This window comes from Symsagittifera roscoffensis, chromosome 1 (genome assembly GCF_963678635.1).
Source record: "Symsagittifera roscoffensis chromosome 1, txSymRosc1.1, whole genome shotgun sequence".
Taxonomy (NCBI): Eukaryota; Metazoa; Xenacoelomorpha; order Acoela; family Convolutidae; genus Symsagittifera; species Symsagittifera roscoffensis.
Genome location: NC_087062.1, coordinates 93700576 through 93726183, shown reverse-complemented (window position 1 = coordinate 93726183; position 25608 = coordinate 93700576). Strand labels below are relative to the sequence as shown.

The window sequence follows — 25608 nt, the reverse complement described above, 5'->3', positions numbered from 1 at the left end:
CAATTATTTTCAAGGGTTTGGAAATTTACTTGGATTATATCACCCAATTGGATAAGTTATATTTACCTGCAGCAGCTGAATATAGTACAACATTACAATTATAGTACAACATTACAAACAGTTTCTTTCCTACTGAGAGCATAACTGTTCATTGTTCCGACTTTCGATACGAAAGTAACGGAATTTTTTATATCATTCGAAAGCTATTGTTGTCCTGAGCTTGAATTTGAAAAGATATTTCACCTGTGATCATTTTTCGTAAAGTTATGAGGGTTTAAAGATTGCCATTTCGGCCATTTTGACCAATTTGGGACAATTAACGCGCGATATAATTCGCGCTATTAACGCGTAAGCGGAGATTTAATCCGTCTTATAAATCGTTCAAATTGGTTGATCGAAGCTTATTTGCCATAATTGATTTGTTACAAGGAACAAAATCTATCTTTTTGTACTTCATATGGCGTGTGGGCTGATGTTTTTCTTAAAAAATTTCAAATTTTAGAAAAAAATTTTCATTTTTTTTTATTTTAATTAATTTTTTAATCTTATTACTGCTGCTCCATAAACCTTAAAAGGCAGTCGGAACATTCAGGGCTTCGCCCTGATACGAGCAGTCTTGTTGTACTTTATATGGCGTGTGGGGAGATGATTTTCATTAAAACATTTCAAATTTTAGAGAAAAAAAATTTCATTATGTTTTATTTAATTTATTTTTTTAATGCTTTTACTGCTGCTCCATAAACCTTAAAAGGCAGTCGGAACATTCAGGGCTTCGCCCTGATACGAGCAGTCTTGTTTCGTTTTCCCTTCAGTTTTTTCTTCTGTCACAGTGTGTACTTTTTAAATTGCTAGGAGCCCGGGTTGACCAAAAATGCTAGTCATACAATTTCCATATATGGAAAAATGCTTGTCATAGACTTTCCATGCAATTCCATACGTACAGAAAATTGCATGAAAGGTCTATGATTAGTAATTTTTTCATATATGAAAATTGACTAGCATTTTTCCATAAACTAAAAATATTTATTTTTTACATTTTAATTTGTCAAATTTTATTGGTTTTGTTCGTAACCGAACACAAATGACATAAGCCTTGGTTACTCAAATGTAGTAACCAAAGGTTTGGCCGTCACGCATTAAAAATGCTTTGGAAACAGCCTGCAATGTCTTAATTCTGTCTCACGCAAATAATATAACGAAAATATCAAACTTTTAAATTTTGGCAAAAAATTTCAAAGATGATTATTTCTAAAATTTGAATTTTCAAATTACCAGACATTGATCAAGGCATACAAAAACATGCCATACAAAAAAAAAGAAGAGTCTTGAGCTTTTCTGAAAAATTTTATCAAGAGAAATGGAAAAAAATTCAATATTAGTATATCCAGGACTACGTTATACACACAAAAAATTAAATTTTGCATGCAAAATTTTTTTTCAAAAAAATGTTTGTTTGAGTACGAAAATCATTTTGCGGTTGAAAAAAAAACACAAAAAAAATTTTGGGGGCAATTTCAAAAATACTTAGAAAAATGTTTGTTGTCGCCATCAAAAAAATGCTAGTCATACATTTTCCATATATGGAAATTGTATGATTAGCATTTTTTTTGACAAAAAATTTTCCTTTTTTAATTAGTACGATACACCAAAATTTATGCGAAAACAAGAGAAAAGTTCTTCGAAAATTCGATGACACCAATTTAGCAAAATGTATGAAAATTGTATGAGTAGTATTTTTTCATAGACTTAGTTTATGGAATTGTATGATCAGCATTTTTGGTCTATGGAAGTCAACCCGGGAGGCTAGAAATGATTCAGCATTAGTAGTTTTGTTGCCAATGCCAAATGATGCCTTGATTTTAATAATGGAATTTTCTATTCCATTGAATTGGAAATGAGACAAAATTACGTCATAAATTTATTGAGCAACGATTTAAGTTTCGTAAACTGACAGCAATTGTTTTTTTATGTTTACGGGTGAAATTGTTGTTTTGTTATGGATGGATTAAATTTTTTGTTTTTAGATGAGTTGGTTTGTTGTTTGAGCATCAAGTTTAAAGGAATTTAGGAATTTTTGTTTGCTTTTGATTGATATAGATCTCAATCTGTTTCGATTATTTGCTTTCTTTCATGCAAACTTGAAGCAATTTCGTGCAAGCTTTATTTTTTTTGTTCATGCTCAGCAAACATTTTGATCTTCTTTCCTTGTTAGAACCTTCTGAAAAGTATAAATCGAGCCAAATGATTTTGAATTGGCTCCCTGGAGGAATTCAAGAATATTCCGGGTGCTGAAATACCTTTTTTTTAAAACAAAATATCATGCATTTTCTTCGAAACTTAATCATTTGACAAACCCGCTTCAATGTCGTAATGTTGTGTTTAAAATATATAACGTTTCAGTCACCCTCGACTTTGTGAACGACCTCGCTGATTGTGTCGATGGCTTCAGCGTAGGCGCCATCTGTCTCGTCGCGCAGGAAGTGGGAACACTGTCCTATTGGTACAGTTTCTTCGCTGATGCCCGTGCATATGAAAGGGCGAACAGAAAAAAGCCATCGTGGCGGCTGCAATTGCAATTTTCCGCCGAGTCTTTCCGCCTAGTCTTCTGCGAGCTGGATGAGCGGGTGACCAACGACAACAGCACCTGGCGTCATGTGGTTGATGCCGAGCTCACCGAACTCCGAAATTCTTTCGGAAAAATCAAAGAATACACCGAATCAATGCACGCAGATGCTCTCCTCCGCGAACTATACGTCAAATTTGTGCATTGGTTCATAAAAAACCTCCTTTAATTACTTACTTTCCTCACTCTTTACTTGTTACTGTTATTGGAACTATTCGTTACTACTAATTTCAATTATTTTCAAGGGTTTGGAAATTTACTTGGATTATATCACCCAATTGGATAAGTTATATTTACCTGCAGCAGCTGAATATAGTACAACATTACAATTATAGTACAACATTACAAACAGTTTCTTTCCTACTGAGAGCATAACTGTTCATTGTTCCGACTTTCGATACGAAAGTAACGGAATATTTGTGCTCGGGTGGGTTTCTTTTCTTCAGACAAATTTCGACATTTTAACTAGCCATTTTGACGGAATTTTTTATATCATTCGAAAGCTATTGTTGTCCTGAGCTTGAATTTGAAAAGATATTTCACCTGTGATCATTTTTCGTAAAGTTATGAGGGTTTAAAGATTGCCATTTCGGCCATTTTGACCAATTTGGGACAATTAACGCGCGATATAATTCGCGCTATTAACGCGTAAGCGGAGATTTAATCCGTCTTATAAATCGTTCAAATTGGTTGATCGAAGCTTATTTGCCATAATTGATTTGTTACAAGGAACAAAATCTATCTTTTTGTACTTTATATGGCGTGTGGGCTGATGTTTTTCTTAAAAAATTTCAAATTTTAGAAAAAAATTTTCATTTTTTTTTATTTTAATTAATTTTTTAATCTTATTACTGCTGCTCCATAAGCCTTAAAAGGCAGTCGGAACATTCAGGGCTTCGCCCTGATACGAGCAGTCTTGTTGTACTTTATATGGCGTGTGGGGAGATGATTTTCATTAAAACATTTCAAATTTTAGAGAAAAAAAATTTCATTATGTTTTATTTAATTTATTTTTTTAATGTTTTTACTGCTGCTCCATAAACCTTAAAAGACAGTCGCAACATTCAGGGCTTCGCCCTGATACGAGCAGTCTTGTTTCGTTTTCCCTTCAGTTTTTTCTTCTGTCACAGTGTGTACTTTTTAAATTGCTAGGAGCCCGGGTTGACCAAAAATGCTAGTCATACAATTTCCATATATGGAAAAATGCTAGTCATAGACTTTCCATGCAATTCCATACGTACAGAAAATTGCATGAAAGGTCTATGATTAGTATTTTTTTCATATATGGAAATTGACTAGCATTTTTCCATAAACTAAAAATATTTATTTTTTACGTTTTAATTTGTCAAAATTTATTGGTTGTGTTCGTAACCGAACACAAATGACATAAGCCTTGGTTACTCAAATGTAGTAACCAAAGGTTTGGCCGTCACGCATTAAAAATGCTTTGGAAACAGCCTGCAATGTCTTAATTCTGTCTCACGCAAATAATATAACGAAAATATCAAACTTTTAAATTTTGGCAAAAAATTTCAAAGATGATTATTTCTAAAATTTGAATTTTCAAATTACCAGACATTGATCAAGGCATACAAAAACATGCCATACAAAAAAAAGAAGATTCTTGAGCTTTTTTGAAAAATTTTATCAAGAGAAATGGAAAAAAATTCAATATTAGTATATCCAGGACTACGTTATACACACAAAAAATTAAATTTTGCATGCAAAATTTTTTTTCAAAAAAATGTTTGTTTGAGTACGAAAATCATTTTGCGGTTGAAAAAAAACACAAAAAAAATTTTGGGGGCAATTTCAAAAATACTTAGAAAAATGTTTGTTGTCGCCATCAAGAAAATGCTAGTCATACAATTTCCATATATGGAAATTGTATGATTAGCATTTTTTTTGACAAAAAATTTTCCTTTTTTAATTAGTACGATACACCAAAATTTATGCGAAAACAAGAGAAAAGTTCTTCGAAAATTCGATGACAACAATTTAGCAAAATGTATGAATGTTGTATGAGTAGTATTTTTTCATAGACTTAGTTTATGGAATTGTATGATCAGCATTTTTGGTCTATGGAAGTCAACCCGGGAGGCTAGAAATGATTCAGCATTAGTAGTTTTGTTGCCAATGCCAAATGATGCCTTGATTTTAATAATGGAATTTTCTATTCCATTGAATTGGAAATGAGACAAAATTACGTCATAAATTTATTGAGCAACGATTTAAGTTTCGTAAACTGACAGCAATTGTTTTTTTTATGTTTACGGGTGAAATTGTTGTTTTGTTATGGATGGATTAAATTTTTGTTTTTAGATGAGTTGGTTTGTTGTTTGAGCATCAAGTTTAAAGGAATTTAGGAATTTTTTTTGCTTTTGATTGATATAGATCTCAATCTGTTTCGATTATTTGCTTTCTTTCATGCAAACTTGAAGCAATTTCGTGCAAGCTTTATTTTTTTTGTTCATGCTCAGCAAACATTTTGATCTTCTTTCCTTGTTAGAACCTTCTGAAAAGTATAAATCGAGCCAAATGATTTTGAATTGGCTCCCTGGAGGAATTCAAGAATATTCCGGGTGCTGAAATACTTTTTTTTAAAACAAAATATCATGCATTTTCTTCGAAACTTAATCATTTGACAAACCCGCTTCAATGTCGTAATGTTGTGTTTAAAATATATATCGTTTCAGTCACCCTCGACTTTGTGAACGACCTCGCTGATTGTGTCGATGGCTTCAGCGTAGGCGCCATCTGTCTCGTCGCGCAGGAAGTGGGAACACTGTCCTATTGGTACAGTTTCTTCGCTGATGCCCGTGCATATGAAAGGGCGAACAGAAAAAAGCCATCGTGGCGGCTGCAATTGCAATTTTCCGCCGAGTCTTTCCGCCTAGTCTTCTGCGAGCTGGGTGTAAACATCAGGTAAACATCAGGAAAAATGCTAGTCATAGACTTTCCATGCAATTCCATACGTACAGAAAATTGCATGAAAGGTCTATGATTAGTATTTTTTTCATATATGGAAATTGACTAGCATTTTTCCATAAACTAAAAATATTTATTTTTTACGTTTTAATTTGTCAAAATTTATTGGTTGTGTTCGTAACCGAACACAAATGACATAAGCCTTGGTTACTCAAATGTAGTAACCAAAGGTTTGGCCGTCACGCATTAAAAATGCTTTGGAAACAGCCTGCAATGTCTTAATTCTGTCTCACGCAAATAATATAACGAAAATATCAAACTTTTAAATTTTGGCAAAAAATTTCAAAGATGATTATTTCTAAAATTTGAATTTTCAAATTACCAGACATTGATCAAGGCATACAAAAACATGCCATACAAAAAAAAGAAGATTCTTGAGCTTTTTTGAAAAATTTTATCAAGAGAAATGGAAAAAAATTCAATATTAGTATATCCAGGACTACGTTATACACACAAAAAATTAAATTTTGCATGCAAAATTTTTTTTCAAAAAAATGTTTGTTTGAGTACGAAAATCATTTTGCGGTTGAAAAAAAACACAAAAAAAATTTTGGGGGCAATTTCAAAAATACTTAGAAAAATGTTTGTTGTCGCCATCAAGAAAATGCTAGTCATACAATTTCCATATATGGAAATTGTATGATTAGCATTTTTTTTGACAAAAAATTTTCCTTTTTTAATTAGTACGATACACCAAAATTTATGCGAAAACAAGAGAAAAGTTCTTCGAAAATTCGATGACAACAATTTAGCAAAATGTATGAATGTTGTATGAGTAGTATTTTTTCATAGACTTAGTTTATGGAATTGTATGATCAGCATTTTTGGTCTATGGAAGTCAACCCGGGAGGCTAGAAATGATTCAGCATTAGTAGTTTTGTTGCCAATGCCAAATGATGCCTTGATTTTAATAATGGAATTTTCTATTCCATTGAATTGGAAATGAGACAAAATTACGTCATAAATTTATTGAGCAACGATTTAAGTTTCGTAAACTGACAGCAATTGTTTTTTTTATGTTTACGGGTGAAATTGTTGTTTTGTTATGGATGGATTAAATTTTTGTTTTTAGATGAGTTGGTTTGTTGTTTGAGCATCAAGTTTAAAGGAATTTAGGAATTTTTTTTGCTTTTGATTGATATAGATCTCAATCTGTTTCGATTATTTGCTTTCTTTCATGCAAACTTGAAGCAATTTCGTGCAAGCTTTATTTTTTTTGTTCATGCTCAGCAAACATTTTGATCTTCTTTCCTTGTTAGAACCTTCTGAAAAGTATAAATCGAGCCAAATGATTTTGAATTGGCTCCCTGGAGGAATTCAAGAATATTCCGGGTGCTGAAATACTTTTTTTTAAAACAAAATATCATGCATTTTCTTCGAAACTTAATCATTTGACAAACCCGCTTCAATGTCGTAATGTTGTGTTTAAAATATATATCGTTTCAGTCACCCTCGACTTTGTGAACGACCTCGCTGATTGTGTCGATGGCTTCAGCGTAGGCGCCATCTGTCTCGTCGCGCAGGAAGTGGGAACACTGTCCTATTGGTACAGTTTCTTCGCTGATGCCCGTGCATATGAAAGGGCGAACAGAAAAAAGCCATCGTGGCGGCTGCAATTGCAATTTTCCGCCGAGTCTTTCCGCCTAGTCTTCTGCGAGCTGGGTGTAAACATCAGGTAAACATCAGGAAAAATGCTAGTCATAGACTTTCCATGCAATTCCATACGTACAGAAAATTGCATGAAAGGTCTATGATTAGTATTTTTTTCATATATGGAAATTGACTAGCATTTTTCCATAAACTAAAAATATTTATTTTTTACGTTTTAATTTGTCAAAATTTATTGGTTGTGTTCGTAACCGAACACAAATGACATAAGCCTTGGTTACTCAAATGTAGTAACCAAAGGTTTGGCCGTCACGCATTAAAAATGCTTTGGAAACAGCCTGCAATGTCTTAATTCTGTCTCACGCAAATAATATAACGAAAATATCAAACTTTTAAATTTTGGCAAAAAATTTCAAAGATGATTATTTCTAAAATTTGAATTTTCAAATTACCAGACATTGATCAAGGCATACAAAAACATGCCATACAAAAAAAAGAAGATTCTTGAGCTTTTTTGAAAAATTTTATCAAGAGAAATGGAAAAAAATTCAATATTAGTATATCCAGGACTACGTTATACACACAAAAAATTAAATTTTGCATGCAAAATTTTTTTTTCAAAAAAATGTTTGTTTGAGTACGAAAATCATTTTGCGGTTGAAAAAAAACACAAAAAAAATTTTGGGGGCAATTTCAAAAATACTTAGAAAAATGTTTGTTGTCGCCATCAAGAAAATGCTAGTCATACAATTTCCATATATGGAAATTGTATGATTAGCATTTTTTTTGACAAAAAATTTTCCTTTTTTAATTAGTACGATACACCAAAATTTATGCGAAAACAAGAGAAAAGTTCTTCGAAAATTCGATGACAACAATTTAGCAAAATGTATGAAAATTGTATGAGTAGTATTTTTTCTTAGACTTAGTTTATGGAATTGTATGATCAGCATTTTTGGTCTATGGAAGTCAACCCGGGAGGCTAGAAATGATTCAGCATTAGTAGTTTTGTTGCCAATGCCAAATGATGCCTTGATTTTAATAATGGAATTTTCTATTCCATTGAATTGGAAATGAGACAAAATTACGTCATAAATTTATTGAGCAACGATTTAAGTTTCGTAAACTGACAGCAATTGTTTTTTTTATGTTTACGGGTGAAATTGTTGTTTTGTTATGGATGGATTAAATTTTTTGCTTTTAGATGAGTTGGTTTGTTGTTTGAGCATCAAGTTTAAAGGAATTTAGGAATTTTTTTTGCTTTTGATTGATATAGATCTCAATCTGTTTCGATTATTTGCTTTCTTTCATGCAAACTTGAAGCAATTTCGTGCAAGCTTTATTTTTTTTGTTCATGCTCAGCAAACATTTTGATCTTCTTTCCTTGTTAGAACCTTCTGAAAAGTATAAATCGAGCCAAATGATTTTGAATTGGCTCCCTGGAGGAATTCAAGAATATTCCGGGTGCTGAAATACCTTTTTTTTAAAACAAAATATCATGCATTTTCTTCGAAACTTAATCATTTGACAAACCCGCTTCAATGTCGTAATGTTGTGTTTAAAATATATATCGTTTCAGTCACCCTCGACTTTGTGAACGACCTCGCTGATTGTGTCGATGGCTTCAGCGTAGGCGCCATCTGTCTCGTCGCGCAGGAAGTGGGAACACTGTCCTATTGGTACAGTTTCTTCGCTGATGCCCGTGCATATGAAAGGGCGAACAGAAAAAAGCCATCGTGGCGGCTGCAATTGCAATTTTCCGCCGAGTCTTTCCGCCTAGTCTTCTGCGAGCTGGGTGTAAACATCAGGTAAACATCAGGAAAAATGCTAGTCATAGACTTTCCATGCAATTCCATACGTACAGAAAATTGCATGAAAGGTCTATGATTAGTATTTTTTTCATATATGGAAATTGACTAGCATTTTTCCATAAACTAAAAATATTTATTTTTTACATTTTAATTTGTCAAAATTTATTGGTTGTGTTCGTAACCGAACACAAATGACATAAGCCTTGGTTACACAAAAGTAGTAACCAAAGTTTTGGCCGTCACGCATTAAAAATGCTTTGGAAACAGCCTGCAATGTCTTAATTCTGTCTCACGCAAATAATATAACGAAAATATCAAACTTTTAAATTTTGGCAAAACATTTCAAAGATGATTATTTCTAAAATTTGAATTTTCAAATTACCAGACATTGATCAAGGCATACAAAAACATGCCATACAAAAAAAAGAAGAGTCTTGAGCTTTTTTGAAAAATTTTATCAAGAGAAATGGAAAAAAATTCAATATTAGTATATCCAGGACTACGTTATACACACAAAAAATTAAATTTTGCATGCAAAATTTTTTTTTTCAAAAAAATGTTTGTTTGAGTACGAAAATCATTTTGCGGTTGAAAAAAAACACAAAAAAAATTTTGGGGGCAATTTCAAAAATACTTAGAAAAATGTTTGTTGTCGCCATCAAAAAAATGCTAGTCATACAATTTCCATATATGGAAATTGTATGATTAGCATTTTTTTGACAAAAAATTTTCCTTTTTTAATTAGTACGATACACCAAAATTTATGCGAAAACAAGAGAAAAGTTCTTCGAAAATTCGATGACAACAATTTAGCAAAATGTATGAAAATTGTATGAGTAGTATTTTTTCATAGACTTAGTTTATGGAATTGTATGATTAGCATTTTTGGTCTATGGAAGTCAACCCGGGAGGCTAGAAATGATTCAGCATTAGTAGTTTTGTTGCCAATGCCAAATGATGCCTTGATTTTAATAATGGAGTTTTCTATTCCATTGAATTGGAAATGAGACAAAATTACGTCATAAATTTATTGAGCAACGATTTAAGTTTCGTAAACTGACAGCAATTGTTTTTTTATGTTTACGGGTGAAATTGTTGTTTTGTTATGGATGGATTAAATTTTTTGTTTTTAGATGAGTTGGTTTGTTGTTTGAGCATCAAGTTTAAAGGAATTTAGGAATTTTTTTTGCTTTTGATTGATATAGATCTCAATCTGTTTCGATTATTTGCTTTCTTTCATGCAAACTTGAAGCAATTTCGTGCAAGCTTTATTTTTTTTGTTCATGCTCAGCAAACATTTTGATCTTCTTTCCTTGTTAGAACCTTCTGAAAAGTATAAATCGAGCCAAATGATTTTGAATTGGCTCCCTGGTGGAATTCAAGAATATTCCGGGTGCTGAAATACCTTTTTTTTAAAACAAAATATCATGCATTTTCTTCGAAACTTAATCATTTGACAAACCCGCTTCAATGTCGTAATGTTGTGTTTAAAATATATATCGTTTCAGTCACCCTCGACTTTGTGAACGACCTCGCTGATTGTGTCGATGGCTTCAGCGTAGGCGCCATCTGTCTCGTCGCGCAGGAAGTGGGAACACTGTCCTATTGGTACAGTTTCTTCGCTGATGCCCGTGCATATGAAAGGGCGAACAGAAAAAAGCCATCGTGGCGGCTGCAATTGCAATTATCCGCCGAGTCTTTCCGCCTAGTCTTCTGCGAGCTGGGTGTAAACATCAGTAAACCAATTAACATGGCTAGGTTATGTCATAAATGAGCACGGGTACTGCCCGAAATTTTCAAAGATTTATGCGATTCGATCACTTAAACCTCCCAAAACCTTAAAGCAGCTCCGCTCGTTTATGGGGACGTTAAATCACTTACAAAGATTCATACCTGATCTACACACATATACCGTTCATTTCCGAGAATCTCTAAAGGCATGTAACAAACAGTCTTTTCGGTGGGGGGAGGAACAAGATAGCGCCTTCAAGAGTATCATAAATATGTTGGCTAATATTCCCAATTTATTCCATTATGACTCTTCAAAAAGTTCTCGGGTGAAATGTGACGCTAGTCATAACGGGTTAGGGGCATGTTTGGAACAGGAGATCGAACCAGGAGTTTGGGCCCCAACCGCGTTTGCCTCACGCTTTCTCAATAATGCTGAGACAAAACATAGTACGAATGAACTTGAGTTGTTGGCAATCGTTTGGGCGTGCGAACATTTTCGTACTTATTTATTGGGCAATCGTTTTCAAGTATTAACCGAACACAAAGCCATTATTTCGGCATTGAGTGAAAATTATAATAACAAATCCTATCAGTCGCGTCTTTCACGTTGGGCGGACCGGTTATTACCATTCGATTTCGAAGTTATTCACGTGCCTGGGGTTACTTTAGGCATTGTGGATTATCTGTCTCGACATCCAACCTTCCCAGCTCCAGCGCCATCAATCTACGATGAACTTTTTGTTGTAAAGTCTAATGAGGCATTCAATTCGGCCTTATCATTTATAAATACATTTAATATACTTGACTCGTCTAGTAAGTTATGTTCTTCGTCGCAAGAGGTCGATGTGCCTCAAATTCATAAATCAAAGTGTTTTCTCGACCAATCAAATCACGTTATGCAAATTCGCGCGTTCGGTCTCTCACCGCGTGAGGGCGTCAAGTCATGTTGTTGCAGAATTGACCAATCAGAAACCGGTATGCTAATTAATAATCGCAAACCAAATTCGCTCGCTTCAATTCATTGTCTCCGACCTGAATTGTTAAAAGATAGTCGCAACTCTTTCTTCTCATCTTTAACTCATTCTACTAATTCTCTTTTATCTCACTTCTCTATCTACAACAACATGAATCCCTCAAAACCTACTTCACTACCACATTCCAATCTTGAACATACTAACGACAAACCAACTACTCAACCAGCTCACAATCCGATACAACACTCATCATATAGCACAATGGAGGAACAAGCAGAACTCCTCTCTTTTGTCGAAAACTTCACATTGAGTTCACCTAATTTTCGACGGCCGAGCCCGCGCCCTTCAGTAAGATCTCGTCAAGTAGGACGAATCTCACGACTGGACCAGGTACGTCAACGCAATCGGACCAGAGAGCGTGCGGCGAAAACCCGATTTGTTGCTGCCAGGACTGTCTCCAGAAGGGAGGGACACAACCAGCTTTTGGAGGCTTTGCGGAAGTGCCGATTGTCAAGACAGGGCAGAGCTCATTCTGCTGATAAAGTTGGCGTGTATGCAATCAATGGTGGAAAGCCTATCATCTCCAAGTCCAAGAAAGAAATTGTGGGACTACCGGGATTATTCGACGCTGACTTGTTAGCCGAGCTCACAGAAGAAGATAGATTTCTGGGTCCGATGAAACGGGCCATCAATAACAAAGACGTTTCCAGTTTTAACAAACTCGGAACCTACATGGCCCAATTCTGGTCGAAAGCAGCGGTTGTCAACAACTGTGTGATAATTGACAACAAACTGGCCATCCCAGAAGTCCTGAGACCAGCTGTTCTTGCCCGCCTTCATCGGTCGCACCCGGGTCAAGAGGCCATGATGTCAGCCTCTGAATACATTTGGTGGCCATTTATGAATCGGCAGATAGTCGACACCTGCGAAAGATGCCGCGAATGCACGTTGTATGGTAAGAAACTAAAGCCCGTCAAGACTTTTCATACCGCTCAATCTTTGCCCTTGTTAACGGGGCCTAATCAGGAGTTACAGTTAGATTTTGCCGGTCCTATTGTAGATGATAGAGGCGTAAAAATATTCCTCTTGGTAGCTATCGATCGTTTCTCGAAATTTCCTTCTGTACTTATTACAAAAACTACTGGGGCTAAAAAGGTTACGAAATTTCTTGAATCTTATATCCGAATTCATGGCTTACCTCATTCTATCAGGACTGATCATGGCTCCGGCTTTAAAAACGAAAAATTACAACAATTTTGTACTAGTAAAGGTATCAAACACATCTTTTCCCCAGTCGGAGACCATCGGGGCTCTGGCCTCGTCGAACGTACGATACAAACAATAAAACGCAAGTTAGGCACTGAACAACTGGATCCTACTTTCGGTAACTTGAAAGAAGTACTCTATCGAATTATAGAAGATATCCGTAAAAGCAATCATTCTACACTTAAGAAGTCACCTTTTGAACTGCACTTCGGACGTAAACCCAATACTGAATGGTCACAAGCTTTTCATAATATAGTTAATTCTGATACTTCAGCACAAAGACTTGAACGCAACCTCTTGACGCCGGATCAAATTGCCAGTCAGGACTATAGTCGAGATCGTGCCAAAGTGGTGCCAAGAGGCAGTCTCAGTCCTCAGATTTCCCCACGGTTCAACCCAATGTTCTCTCTGGAGGGAAACATTGCCGACAGTGCGCCGTACAAGGCGCTGGCCGATCTTGCCCGGGCGGCTAATAACTGGTCTCAACAGAAAAGAAATCTTCCACCAGATGGGGGAAAACGGGTGCTACAGGAGCTGTCGAGTCGCCATTCGGATCTGGCTCAGTCACTAAAAACAGGCCTCTCTCGCAAAACACTATACTTTGCGGAAGACCGGTCAATCAATACGCCTCCAGAGGTCTAAGATACTGTTCGCCGTCTACCGACACTTCAACCCCGTCGACAGTCTAAGACAAGTAAACTAGAAACTCTCCTTTTATCCGATCCTACACGTGTGAGAGTGTTTAGAAAAATTATAGATCGTCAGTCTGGCAAACCTCTTTTTAAACTCGCGAAATTCAAAATTACTCGTGTCACCGATCATACATATGTTACCGACAAGGGAAGGGTGTATCGGAAAAATCATGTCTGTCTTAAGCCTAATTATAATAACATTTCAGCAACTTACAACACACTAGGTGATCGGCTCCAAACTTCATCTTCAAAAAGTGGGGGGAAGAAACCATTTACTCGCGCATCTAACCCAAAATTGCTCGAAAAACGGCCAGCTAACACGAGCGCGTCATACCCGGCGGTGGTGGACCTTACAGCGGATTCATCTAGTGAGAGCCCTCCCGTTCAGCACGCTTTGCATGAAACTCGGACATCTACTCCGATGGAAAAGCGATTACGGCTACACGACGAATCACAACCGGTTACGTTTGGCAGCTCGTCCCTCACACCGGGCCCATTTTCTATGGATACTAGTGTCGACCCCCCGCTCACCATTCAGCCTGCTGAGTCCACAACTTGGGTTGCTGGTTCGCATCAAGTACCACTGGACGTGGTTGATTCCGAGAGTCCTATTGTCCAAGGAAAAGGCGCCCAGGCAGACCAATATTCGTCGCTCCCTTCTCTTTCCCTCCCAGCCCAACCGACTACGGATGATCTGGAAGGCACTCGGGCCTCATCTCGAAACAAAAAGGCCACAAGAGTTTTCGGCGACCCGTTACGGCACTCGGTCAAATCGGTGGAAGAAGCCAAATCATTAGGAAAAGAAGCCGACTTGTCATCCTCTACAAGTATTATACCATCTTCCAAGACATACGCAAAAGACACTTCAGTGCCATCATCCTTCACGTCACCTAAACGTAGACCTCTTGTTCGGGACCGTTTACACTTAACTTCTCCGGAGGCGTCATTTTCCTCCTCGCCAGTTAAAGCTCAGGACGAAATCTGAAGATCGAAAAAAAAAAAAAAACACTCACTCTCAAACTTTTAACAAAACTTCGTATTTAAACATTATTCTTTTCACCATGCATTTTACGGGATAGGGGTGCTATCTAAAATAATGCTTTGGGGTGCTGTCTATTTATTTATGTGTTAAACAATTTTTGGGTTCCCCAAAAATTTTCCCTTCCGCGGGGAATGTGATGAGGCGACATTTAGTACCTCATTTATTTTGCTGTCTTTTGCAGCCATGCTGCATAGTTATTTACCAGTCTGCTCAAGGTCACCGGATTGGCCTTACCGAGCGACACACTGTGTGTGATCACTCTTATGTTTTGTATACATCGTTGTTAGATGTAAAGTTTATTCAATCTCTATTTGTTCTATTTCATTTAGTCAAAGTCTGACTAACTAAATCTCAAGTAACTAAGAATCAAAGCAACTAATCAATCAATTCACTATTACGAACAATCTAGTTTTGTCCTTTAAATCTCGGCAAATCTCAGGGAGTGTTGTGACGAGGGGGATCCCTGCATGAACTGCTGCTGTTGTTGTAGGTTCATTTGGTCCCAGTGGTGCTGCTGCTGCTCATTGACACTGTCGAATCTCATACCCTCCAAGAAAACGTCCATGTGGGAATCCAAAACAGGAATTCGACTATCATGCTCGTAATACCAAATAGTCTAACTGTTGTGATAAACTTTTTAAATTAATTTTATGGTCTAATGAGTCTAAATTTTATGGTCTAATGAGATGTTTTACAAGGTTAATTATGGAGACCAAATATGTTTAACATGGCCTAATTAGTCTACATGCCAATTTTCATGACACTCGGACAAAGTGAACAGTAACTTCAAATATAAAAATTTGCAGGTGGGGGGGAAAAGGAAAAAGAGCCAAAATTTTATAGTGCAGTCCAGTTCATTTCCAATTAATTCAATGATGGTTCTTTATGCATGAAATTTACTTGTCTTTTTGCTTTTCTGTTTCTTTCTGAATAGATTTGCGTGGCCACATTTGCGTAGGGTTGGGAACGATTAAATCAACTTGATTTAAATCATGATTTAAATCGTGATTTAAATCGACTTAATTAAATCAATTAAATCAAAATATGACGCCATAGTCAATCGCATGCCGCGAATTCCACACGCTGCCTCAAATTGCAATCCGCCTGAATATGCGGCGCTTCAAAGAAGGCAATTCAATTGTTTCCCGCCTGTGAAATGACTAATTCAGCCTAATTTAAGTTCATAGTAAATTGTTTCCCGCCTGATTTAATTGATTTAAGTTCATTTCATTTCATTTCCATTTCATTTCATTTCATTTCAGACATTCATGAGTGAACTGATAACCCAGATCAAGCTAGTCCACGGGAGCGCGCTGGACCGTAGCAGTACGGGCGTATTCTACGTCACTGCCGGTCAGCGCGTCTCTCTGCCGACACGAAAAGTAAATCAAAAGCCCTTCGAAATGTCAAATTGCTGTCTGCTAATTGAACCATCAGTAAGTTACTCGCTGTACTTTATTGGAAAAGTATTGTTCATTGTAAAAAAAATTAATGCGGAATTAGGTTCCTGCAATCATGTTGTGTGAAAACTTTTATAATTTAATGTTCGTTTAGACGAGTTCGAGCAAAAAGTCAAACGATATCTCCGTCCTCTTGGAGTGGTACTGGTCGTCCAACAATACGCACATCCACACGCGCAACTACACGGATGTTGCAACTCTTTACATCCCCAATCAAAAGGACGAGACCACTGCCCCCCACACTCAAAGACTGTTCAATGGGCGGACGTTTGCGGCAAGTGTGGAAGGAGGCGACTCCTTTCACTACTGGGCAAACTCAGAATGCTGGAAGGGACGAGTCCTCAAAGCCGGTATGTAAATTTTATTTATGTATAGTTCAGGAAAAGTACTTTATGTATAGACCCCTCTTTTCCGGTGCAATTTGATTTTTTCTTTTTTCCGGTGCAATTTGATTTTTTTTGGACATGAACTCCGATACATATGATCGTTTTCCTCGATAAAGTATCTAGTAAATTATCTAGTAAAAACAACCCACTTCCGAATGTTTCCCAAAATCTTTTTTAGTACATTATACATTATTTTAGCCTCGATTTGTATATATATTATATATATTGTAGACCATTTTTTAAGCATGTGCCTTTTAGATGACGAAGTCGAACCAGACGCGCAACCTTCAGTTCAACCTTCAGCCGCAACCTTCGCGCAACCTTCAGACGAACCTCGCGCAACTTCAGTCGAACCAAACCTCGCGCAACTTCCAGTCGAACCTCGCGCAACTTCCAGCCGAACTTCCATCGTCGAACCCAACCTACAGCCAGCCAGGACCCGAAACTTGGGTGTACAGACTGATGGACTGACAGAAATGGAGGACCTGCGAAGTCAGCTGCAGGACTTGGAGGACTTGCGTAGAGCTGGAGAACAGGAGTTGGAGGACTTGCGTAGAGAACTGGCCGCTGAACGCAAGACATCCGACCAATTGCGTTTGCAATTGAGTTTGCAGGGTAAGCTCAAATAAACATGCATCGTCTTCCTCCGTCGCTTGTTGTGATTCTTGAATCGCCCATGTTAATTGATTTAATACGTTTTTTTGGTTTTAAGTTCAGTAAAAACCCGTTTCTTCCCGCCCTGATATTTTTCTATGGTTTCAGGCCGCAAAAGGCAAATTGACGAGGTGGAAACAGCAGCAGCAGCCTCTCATCATCAACTTCCATCATCATCAACTTCCACTCTCTCAGCAACACAACAATCAGAACAGCAACAGAACAAGCAGCAGGCACGGAAACTGGCAACGGACCTTAAAAAAATTTCTAAACCATCACATAGTAAGTACTGTTTATTTGATGTTTTGCTATGATTTTGAATTGGCTCCCTGGTGGAATTCAAGAATATTCCGGGTGCTGAAATACCTTTTTTTTAAAACAAAATATCATGCATTTTCTTCAAAACTTAATCATTTGACAAACCCGCTTCAATGTCGTAATGTTGTGTTTAAAATATATATCGTTTCAGTCACCCTCGACTTTGTGAACGACCTCGCTGATTGTGTCGACGGCTTCAGCGTAGGCGCCATCTGTCTCGTCGCGCAGGAAGTGGGAACACTGTCCTATTGGTACAGTTTCTTCGCTGATGCCCGTGCATATGAAAGGGCGAACAGAAAAAAGCCATCGTGGCGGCTGCAATTGCAATTTTCCGCCGAGTCTTTCCGCCTAGTCTTCTGCGAGCTGGATGAGCGGGTGACCAACGACAACAGCACCTGGCGTCATGTGGTTGATGCCGAGCTCACCGAACTCCGAAATTCTTTTGGAAAAATCAAAGAATACACCGAATCAATGCACGCAGATGCTCTCCTCCGCGAACTATACGTCAAATTTGTGCATTGGTTCATAAAAAACCTCCTTTAATTACTTACTTTCCTCACTCTTTACTTGTTACTGTTATTGGAACTATTCGTTACTACTAATTTCAATTATTTTCAAGGGTTTGGAAATTTACTTGGATTATATCACCCAATTGGATAAGTTATATTTACCTGCAGCAGCTGAATATAGTACAACATTACAATTAGGGTCGTAAAGAAATATTCTCAGCCCCACGTGCAAATTAGAGCCGTGAAGAAATATTCTCGGCTTCAAACTACATGATTGTTGCACTCATCCATGTTGGCTAAACACATCTAAGCAGGTTATAATTTGGAAAAAGGAGATGTTATACAAGATTTATATTATATTATGTTAGTACACGACAAGAGTAATTATTGTGTGTTATTATGAATGACGTGTGGCAATAATTGATGATATGGCCAAAGCAGCATATAATCAAGATTGAAAACTGGATGCTGCCCACAGTGTATCATTAATAATCAAGAATGGCGCGAGCGAGATCAAGTCAGCTGGTGACGTGGTGCTGGAGGTGTTGACTGGTACCTGCTTCACACCTCTGCTGCAGCGCGAGCACGAAAACTGCATGTCGTCATAGTGTCGTCATGCCGCAAACTTTGAACTGATGACGTGATACCTGCAACAAGACAACAAGTACCTGTCAAGCCCTGAATCCAACCCAGCTGGCCCGCCATTAACACACCTTCATGATACAATTATACAGTAAACACGTATAATTATTTCTTGCTCGAAAATTTGTTGATCCATTCAATTTATTTGTTGATTTAACATGTCTCAAACTATTAAAATCGAAACCGAAATTATTGATATGGATAGTTGCTAAACCCTAGTGGCAACCCCGGTTGCAAGCCATATTTCCGGCATGTCATCGAGCGAACATTTAGTGATTCAAACCTATTCTGGCTTCACATGATTAAATTCCGGGATTAACGCTGAAAAACCCATCTCAACCGTACGCATCACGCCGTCTATACAAATCCGCAAATTCCTAACGTGCTCCCAAACACGTCCTTGGTTAAGTCTGTTGCTCCGGAACATGAAAATTGCCACACCGAAAGGTCGAGGTTGTTCCAATCTGCACCGTGTTCACAACTGTCGCTGCGATGTTGGTGGCGTGCTACACAGACAACATGGCTCGTGGACCCAAAAAGCATTTGAAACGTCTTGCTGCCCCCAAGCACTGGATGTTAGACAAACTTGGAGGCACATTTGTAAGTTCAATATATATGTACACGGCGTGAACGTTATTAGTTCCCGCTTCCCTCTAGGATGAAATTAACTTGACTCTTGATTGAATTCGCTGTGATCAACATTGTATTCAGGCTCCTCGTCCTTCAACTGGTCCCCACAAATTGAGAGAATGCTTACCTCTCGCAGTATTGCTCAGAAACAGACTGAAGTATGCTTTGAACTACAGCGAGTGCACAAAGATTCTCATGCAGAGACTCATCAAGGTCGATGGTAAAATCCGAACTGACAAAACCTTCCCTGCCGGATTCATGGGTAAGTTGAAATTCCATTAGCAATTTGGTAATTGTAATGCAGCATTCAATGAATTTAGATGTGATAACCATCGAAAAGACTGGAGAGTTTTTCCGTCTGATTTACGACACAAAGGGAAGATTCAAGGTGCACCCAGTCACAAAGGAGGAAGCAGCTGTAAGTTGATCCGTTAATATGTTTTAGAAATGTTATTCGCAAATACAGTGTAATTCTTTTTGTTTTGCAGTACAAATTGTGCAAAGTGCGTAAGTTGGAGGTTGCGCCCAAGAAGGTTCCTTTCCTGGTGACTCACGACGCGCGTACCATCCGCTACCACCACCCGGAGATCAAGCCTAACGACACTGTCATGGTGGACATTGCCAGCGGGAAGATCACCAAGTTCATCCACTTCGAGCTGGGCAAGCTGGTGATGATCACTGGCGGCGCCAACATCGGCCGCATCGGAATCATCCAGAGACGCGAGAAATTGCAGGGCGCTATCGACATCATTCACGTGAAAGATGCCCTTGGTAAGCACAGCCTTTCTAAAGTAAATTAACGCCAATTTTTCCAATCATTATGGAAAATCAGATTTTCAAAATGTATGCCTTTCTTGCGTATCTTATCAGTGATCTTATTTCCTATGTCGATTGTATGTTGTGATTGTTGGAATTAACATTGGAAACGTTCCAGGCCATCAATTTGCGACAAGAATAACGAACGTGTTTGTGATTGGGGAGGAGAAGACGCCTTGGGTGACGTTCCCGAAGCAGAAGGGAGTCCGTCTTACCATCATGGATGAGCGACAGCAGAGACTGGAGAAGTCAGCTGCCTCCAAATGAGACTTTGTCTATTGACACCCTGAATTTTGTCGAAAGATGATTGTTGAAATTAAATGTCCTGTTGTTATAATCTCTGTATAATTTGTGAATTCAAAGTTGAAAAGAATACTTTTAAATAGTAAATTGTAGAAACTCAAAAGGTTAAGTTAGAAAGCAGCTAAAGATCAAAAGATGATTCTTAATTAACTGTCGCTCTAACTACAGCAATCGACTAGTAGTTGATACAGTGTTGTTGATACATTTGTTTAGTCCTGGTTGACTAAATTTATATTAAAAAGCCCAGTTGAGAATTATTGTTGAAAAAAGTTAATTCAAATGTTTAAAGGGCATCTCAAATTCATCCCAAGTCTGTCTCAAGGATCCTTAGACTACATCTACACATCTAGGAAGTCAATAATTGACACAAAAAATGTGACCATTAGGGTCGTAAAGAATATTTCTCAGCCCTCGCAGACAATAGTGATGACATTTGAAGCCGTAAAGAAATATTCTCGGCTTTGATTCAATGGCTATATCGAGCAGGTGCTGCTGCTGCTCATTGTCACTGTCGAATCTCATACCCTCCAAGAAAACGTCCATGTGGGGATCCAAAACAGGAATTCGACTATCATGCTCGTAATACCAAATAGCCTAATTGTTGTGATAAACTTATTAAATAGTTTTTGTTCAAATTTACCGCTTGTGCGTTTTCATATCATATGCATATCATATTATCGAGTTTTTTGCTCGTAATATGGCCCAATGCTTTCGACCTTAATCGCAAAATTTTTTCTTCTTCAGATTTGATCTAACTATGCTCAATCGACCCCGCAGTCTGACGTTCTCGCTAAGCTCTTGTGCATTTGGCAGTAGGAATTTGTCGCAATGATCTTGAGTGCGTTCACTTTGTATCTGGATTCCCATTGGTTCGAGAATTTTGATGCTCGCATGTTGTATTGTTGTGACGAGGGGGATCCCTGCATGAAATGCTGCTGTTGTAGGTTCATTTGGTCCTAGTGGTGCTGCTGCTGCTCATTGTCACTGTCGAATCTCTTACCCGCCAAGAAAACGTCCATGTGGGGATCCAAAACAGGACTTCGACTATCATGCTCGTAATACCAAATAGCCTAATTGTTGTGATAAACTTATCAAATAGTATTTGTTCAACTTTACCGCTTGTGCGTTTTCATATCATATGCATTTCATATTATCGAGTTTTTTTGCTCGTAATATGGCCCAATGCTTTCGACCTTAATCGCAAAATGTTTTCTTCTTCAGAGTTGATCTAACTATGCTCAATCGACCCCGCAGTCTGACGTTCTCGCTAAGCTCTTGTGCATTTGGCAGTAGGAATCTGTCGTAGATGATCTTGAGTGCGTTCACTTTGTATCTGTTTTCCCACTGGTTCGAGAATTTGGATGCTCGCATGTGGGAGTGTTGTGACGAGGGGGATCCCTGCATGAACTGCTGCTGTTGTTGTAGGTTCATTTGGTCCCAGTGGTGCTGCTGCTGCTCATTGACACTGTCGAATCTCATACCCTCCAAGAAAACGTCCATGTGGGAATCCAAAACAGGAATTCGACTATCATGCTCGTAATACCAAATAGTCTAACTGTTGTGATAAACTTTTTAAATAGTATTTGTTCAAATTTACCGCTTGTGCGTTTTCATATCATATACATATTATATTATTGAGGTTTTTGCTCGTAATATGGCCCAATGCTTTCGACCTTAATCGCAAAATTTTTTCTTCTTCAGATTTGATCTAACCATGCTCAATCGACCCCCGCAGTCTGACGGTCTCGCTAAGCTGTTGTGCATTTGGCAGTAGGAATCTGTCGTAGATGATCTTGAGTGCGTTCACTTTGTATCTGGTTTCCCACTGGTTCGAGAATTTTGATGCTCGCATGTTGTAGTGTTGTGACGAGGGGATCCCTGCATGAACTGCTGCTGCTGTTGTATGTTCATTTGGTCCCAGTGGTGCTGCTGCTGCTCATTGACACTGTCGAATCTCATACCCTCCAAGAAAACGTCCATGTGGGAATCCAAAACAGGAATTCGACTATCATGCTCGTAATACCAAATAGCCTAATTGTTGTGATAAACTTATTAAATAGTATTTGTTCAAATTTACCGCTTGTGCGTTTTCATATCATATGCATATCATATTATCGAGTTTTTTGCTCGTAATATGGCCCAATGCTTTCGACCTTAATCGCAAAATTTTTTCTTCTTCAGATTTGATCTAACTATGCTCAATCGACCCCGCAGTCTGACGGTTTCGCTAAGCTCTTGTGCATTTGGCAGTAGGAATCTGTCGTAGATGATCTTGAGTGCGTTCACTTTGTATCTGTTTTCCCACTCGTTCGAGTATTTTGATGCTCGAATGTTGTAGTGTTGTGACGAGGGGATCCCTGCATGAACTGCTGCTGCTGTTGTATGTTCATTTGGTCCCAGTGGTGCTGCTGCTGCTCATTGACACTGTCGAATCTCATACCCTCCAAGAAAACGTCCATGTGGGGATCCAAAACAGGACTTCGACTATCATGCTCGTAATACCAAATAGCCTAATTGTTGTGATAAACTTATCAAATAGTATTTGTTCAACTTTACCGCTTGTGCGTTTTCATATCATATGCATTTCATATTATCGTGTTTTTTTGCTCGTAATATGGCCCAATGCTTTCGACCTTAATCGCAAAATGTTTTCTTCTTCAGATTTGATCTAACTATGCTCAATCGACCCCGCAGTCTGACGTTCTCGCTAAGCTCTTGTGCATTTGGCAGTAGGAATCTGTCGTAGATGATCTTGAGTGCGTTCACTTTGTATCTGTTTTCCCACTGGTTCGAGAATTTGGATGCTCGCATGTGGGAGTGTTGTGACGAGGGGGATCCCTGCATGAACTGCTGCTGTTGTTGTAGGTTCATTTGGTCCCAGTGGTGCTGCTGCTGCTCATTGACACTGTCGAATCTCATACCCTCCAAGAAAACGTCCATGTGGGAATCCAAAACAGGAATTCGACTATCATGCTCGTAATACCAAATAGTCTAACTGTTGTGATAAACTTTTTAAATAGTATTTGTTCAAATTTACCGCTTGTGCGTTTTCATATCATATACATATTATATTATTGAGGTTTTTGCTCGTAATATGGCCCAATGCTTTCGACCTTAATCGCAAAATTTTTTCTTCTTCAGATTTGATCTAACCATGCTCAATCGACCCCCGCAGTCTGACGGTCTCGCTAAGCTGTTGTGCATTTGGCAGTAGGAATCTGTCGTAGATGATCTTGAGTGCGTTCACTTTGTATCTGGTTTCCCACTGGTTCGAGAATTTTGATGCTCGCATGTTGTAGTGTTGTGACGAGGGGATCCCTGCATGAACTGCTGCTGCTGTTGTATGTTCATTTGGTCCCAGTGGTGCTGCTGCTGCTCATTGACACTGTCGAATCTCATACCCTCCAAGAAAACGTCCATGTGGGAATCCAAAACAGGAATTCGACTATCATGCTCGTAATACCAAATAGCCTAATTGTTGTGATAAACTTATTAAATAGTATTTGTTCAAATTTACCGCTTGTGCGTTTTCATATCATTTGCATATCATATTATCGAGTTTTTTGCTCGTAATATGGCCCAATGCTTTCGACCTTAATCGCAAAATTTTTTCTTCTTCAGATTTGATCTAACTATGCTCAATCGACCCCGCAGTCTGACGGTTTCGCTAAGCTCTTGTGCATTTGGCAGTAGGAATCTGTCGTAGATGATCTTGAGTGCGTTCACTTTGTATCTGTTTTCCCACTCGTTCGAGTATTTTGATGCTCGAATGTTGTAGTGTTGTGACGAGGGGATCCCTGCATGAACTGCTGCTGCTGTTGTATGTTCATTTGGTCCCAGTGGTGCTGCTGCTGCTCATTGACACTGTCGAATCTCATACCCTCCAAGAAAACGTCCATGTGGGAATCCAAAACAGGAATTCGACTATCATGCTCGTAATACCAAATAGCCTAATTGTTGTGATAAACTTATCAAATAGTATTTGTTCAAATTTACCGCTTGTGCGTTTTCATATCATATGCATTTCATATTATCGAGTTTTTTTGCTCGTAATATGGCCCAATGCTTTCGACCTTAATCGCAAAATTTTTTCTTCTTCAGATTTGATCTAACTATGCTCAATCGACCCCGCAGTCTGACGGTCTCGCTAAGCTCGTGTGCATTTGGCAGTAGGAATCTGTCGTAGATGATCTTGAGTGCGTTCACTTTGTATCTGTTTTCCCACTGGTTCGAGAATTTGGATGCTCGCATGTGGGAGTGTTGTGACGAAGGGGATCCCTGCATGAACTGCTGCTGTTGTTGTAGGTTCATTTGGTCCCAGTGGTGCTGCTGCTGCTCATTGACACTGTCGAATCTCATACCCTCCAAAAAAACGTCCATGTGGGGATCCAAAACAGGACTTCGACTATCATGCTCGTAATACCAAATAGCCTAATTGTTGTGATAAACTTATCAAATAGTATTTGTTCAACTTTACCGCTTGTGCGTTTTCATATCATATGCATTTCATATTGTCGAGTTTTTTTGCTCGTAATATGGCCCAATGCTTTCGACCTTAATCGCAAAATGTTTTCTTCTTCAGATTTGATCTAACTATGCTCAATCGACCCCGCAGTCTGACGTTCTCGCTAAGCTCTTGTGCATTTGGCAGTAGGAATCTGTCGTAGATGATCTTGAGTGCGTTCACTTTGTATCTGTTTTCCCACTGGTTCGAGAATTTGGATGCTCGCATGTGGGAGTGTTGTGACGAGGGGGATCCCTGCATGAACTGCTGCTGTTTGATAATAAAACCAATTTATAAAGTTTTTGGTTTTATTATCAAAATATGCTGGGGGAAGACCTGAGACATGCATAAACGTGCGTTTCAGGCCCTGAAACGCACGTTTATGCATGTCTCAGGTCTTCCCCCAGCATATTTTGATAATAAAACCTAAAACTTTATAAATTGGTTTTATTATCAGAATATGCTGGGGGAAGACATGAGACATGCATAAACGTGCGTTTCAGGTCCTGAAACGCACGTTTATGCATGTCTCAGGTCTTCCCCCACCGTATTTTGATAATAAAACCAAATTATAAAGTTTTTGGTTTTATGATCAAAATATGGTGGGGAAGACCTGAGACATGCATAAACGTGTGTTTCAGGCCCTGAAAC

General features: G+C 38.2%; 4 protein-coding genes across 4 annotated transcripts in view; all 4 read left to right on the top strand.

Annotated features, from left to right (window-relative positions):
• Positions 1–15400: 15400 nt before the first annotated feature.
• Positions 15401–18096, top strand: LOC134840804 (uncharacterized). Its single transcript, XM_063856821.1, has 5 exons — positions 15401–16171; positions 16290–16545; positions 16840–17196; positions 17344–17517; positions 17705–18096. The coding sequence occupies exons 1-5, from the start codon at positions 16004–16006 to the stop codon at positions 18094–18096; spliced, it is 1347 nt and encodes a 448-aa protein (XP_063712891.1). The 5' UTR covers positions 15401–16003.
• On the top strand, positions 18021–20913 carry LOC134852838 (small ribosomal subunit protein eS4, Y-like). The gene is made up of 5 exons (XM_063868670.1): positions 18021–19304; positions 19416–19596; positions 19655–19752; positions 19823–20105; positions 20269–20913. The coding sequence occupies exons 1-5, from the start codon at positions 19197–19199 to the stop codon at positions 20415–20417; spliced, it is 819 nt and encodes a 272-aa protein (XP_063724740.1). The 5' UTR covers positions 18021–19196; the 3' UTR covers positions 20418–20913.
• Positions 20914–23923: 3010 nt separating this feature from the next.
• The window catches only part of LOC134852815 (charged multivesicular body protein 4b-like), a 326219-nt gene continuing 324534 nt past the window's right edge, over positions 23924–25608 (top strand). Inside the window, exon 1 of the mRNA XM_063868631.1 lies at positions 23924–23953. The gene's annotated coding sequence lies outside the window, so the exon portion shown is untranslated. The remainder of the gene's footprint in view (positions 23954–25608) is intronic.
• LOC134852830 (uncharacterized) overlaps positions 23927–25608 on the top strand; it is a 44087-nt gene continuing 42405 nt past the window's right edge. Inside the window, exon 1 of the mRNA XM_063868657.1 lies at positions 23927–23954. The gene's annotated coding sequence lies outside the window, so the exon portion shown is untranslated. The remainder of the gene's footprint in view (positions 23955–25608) is intronic.

Bases quoted from the DNA above. Each gene is read 5' to 3' on its own strand.
- LOC134840804 (XM_063856821.1), top strand. From the start codon at position 16,004: ATGAGTGAACTGATAACCCAGATCAAGCTAGTCCACGGGAGCGCGCTG. The intron at 16,546-16,839 runs GTATGTAAATTT...TGTGCCTTTTAG, and splicing joins GGGACGAGTCCTCAAAGCCG to ATGACGAAGTCGAACCAGAC. The intron at 17,197-17,343 runs GTAAGCTCAAAT...CTATGGTTTCAG, and splicing joins TTTGCAATTGAGTTTGCAGG to GCCGCAAAAGGCAAATTGAC.
- LOC134852838 (XM_063868670.1), top strand. From the start codon at position 19,197: ATGTTGGTGGCGTGCTACACAGACAACATGGCTCGTGGACCCAAAAAG. The intron at 19,753-19,822 runs GTAAGTTGATCC...TTTGTTTTGCAG, and splicing joins TCACAAAGGAGGAAGCAGCT to TACAAATTGTGCAAAGTGCG. The intron at 20,106-20,268 runs GTAAGCACAGCC...GAAACGTTCCAG, and splicing joins TCACGTGAAAGATGCCCTTG to GCCATCAATTTGCGACAAGA.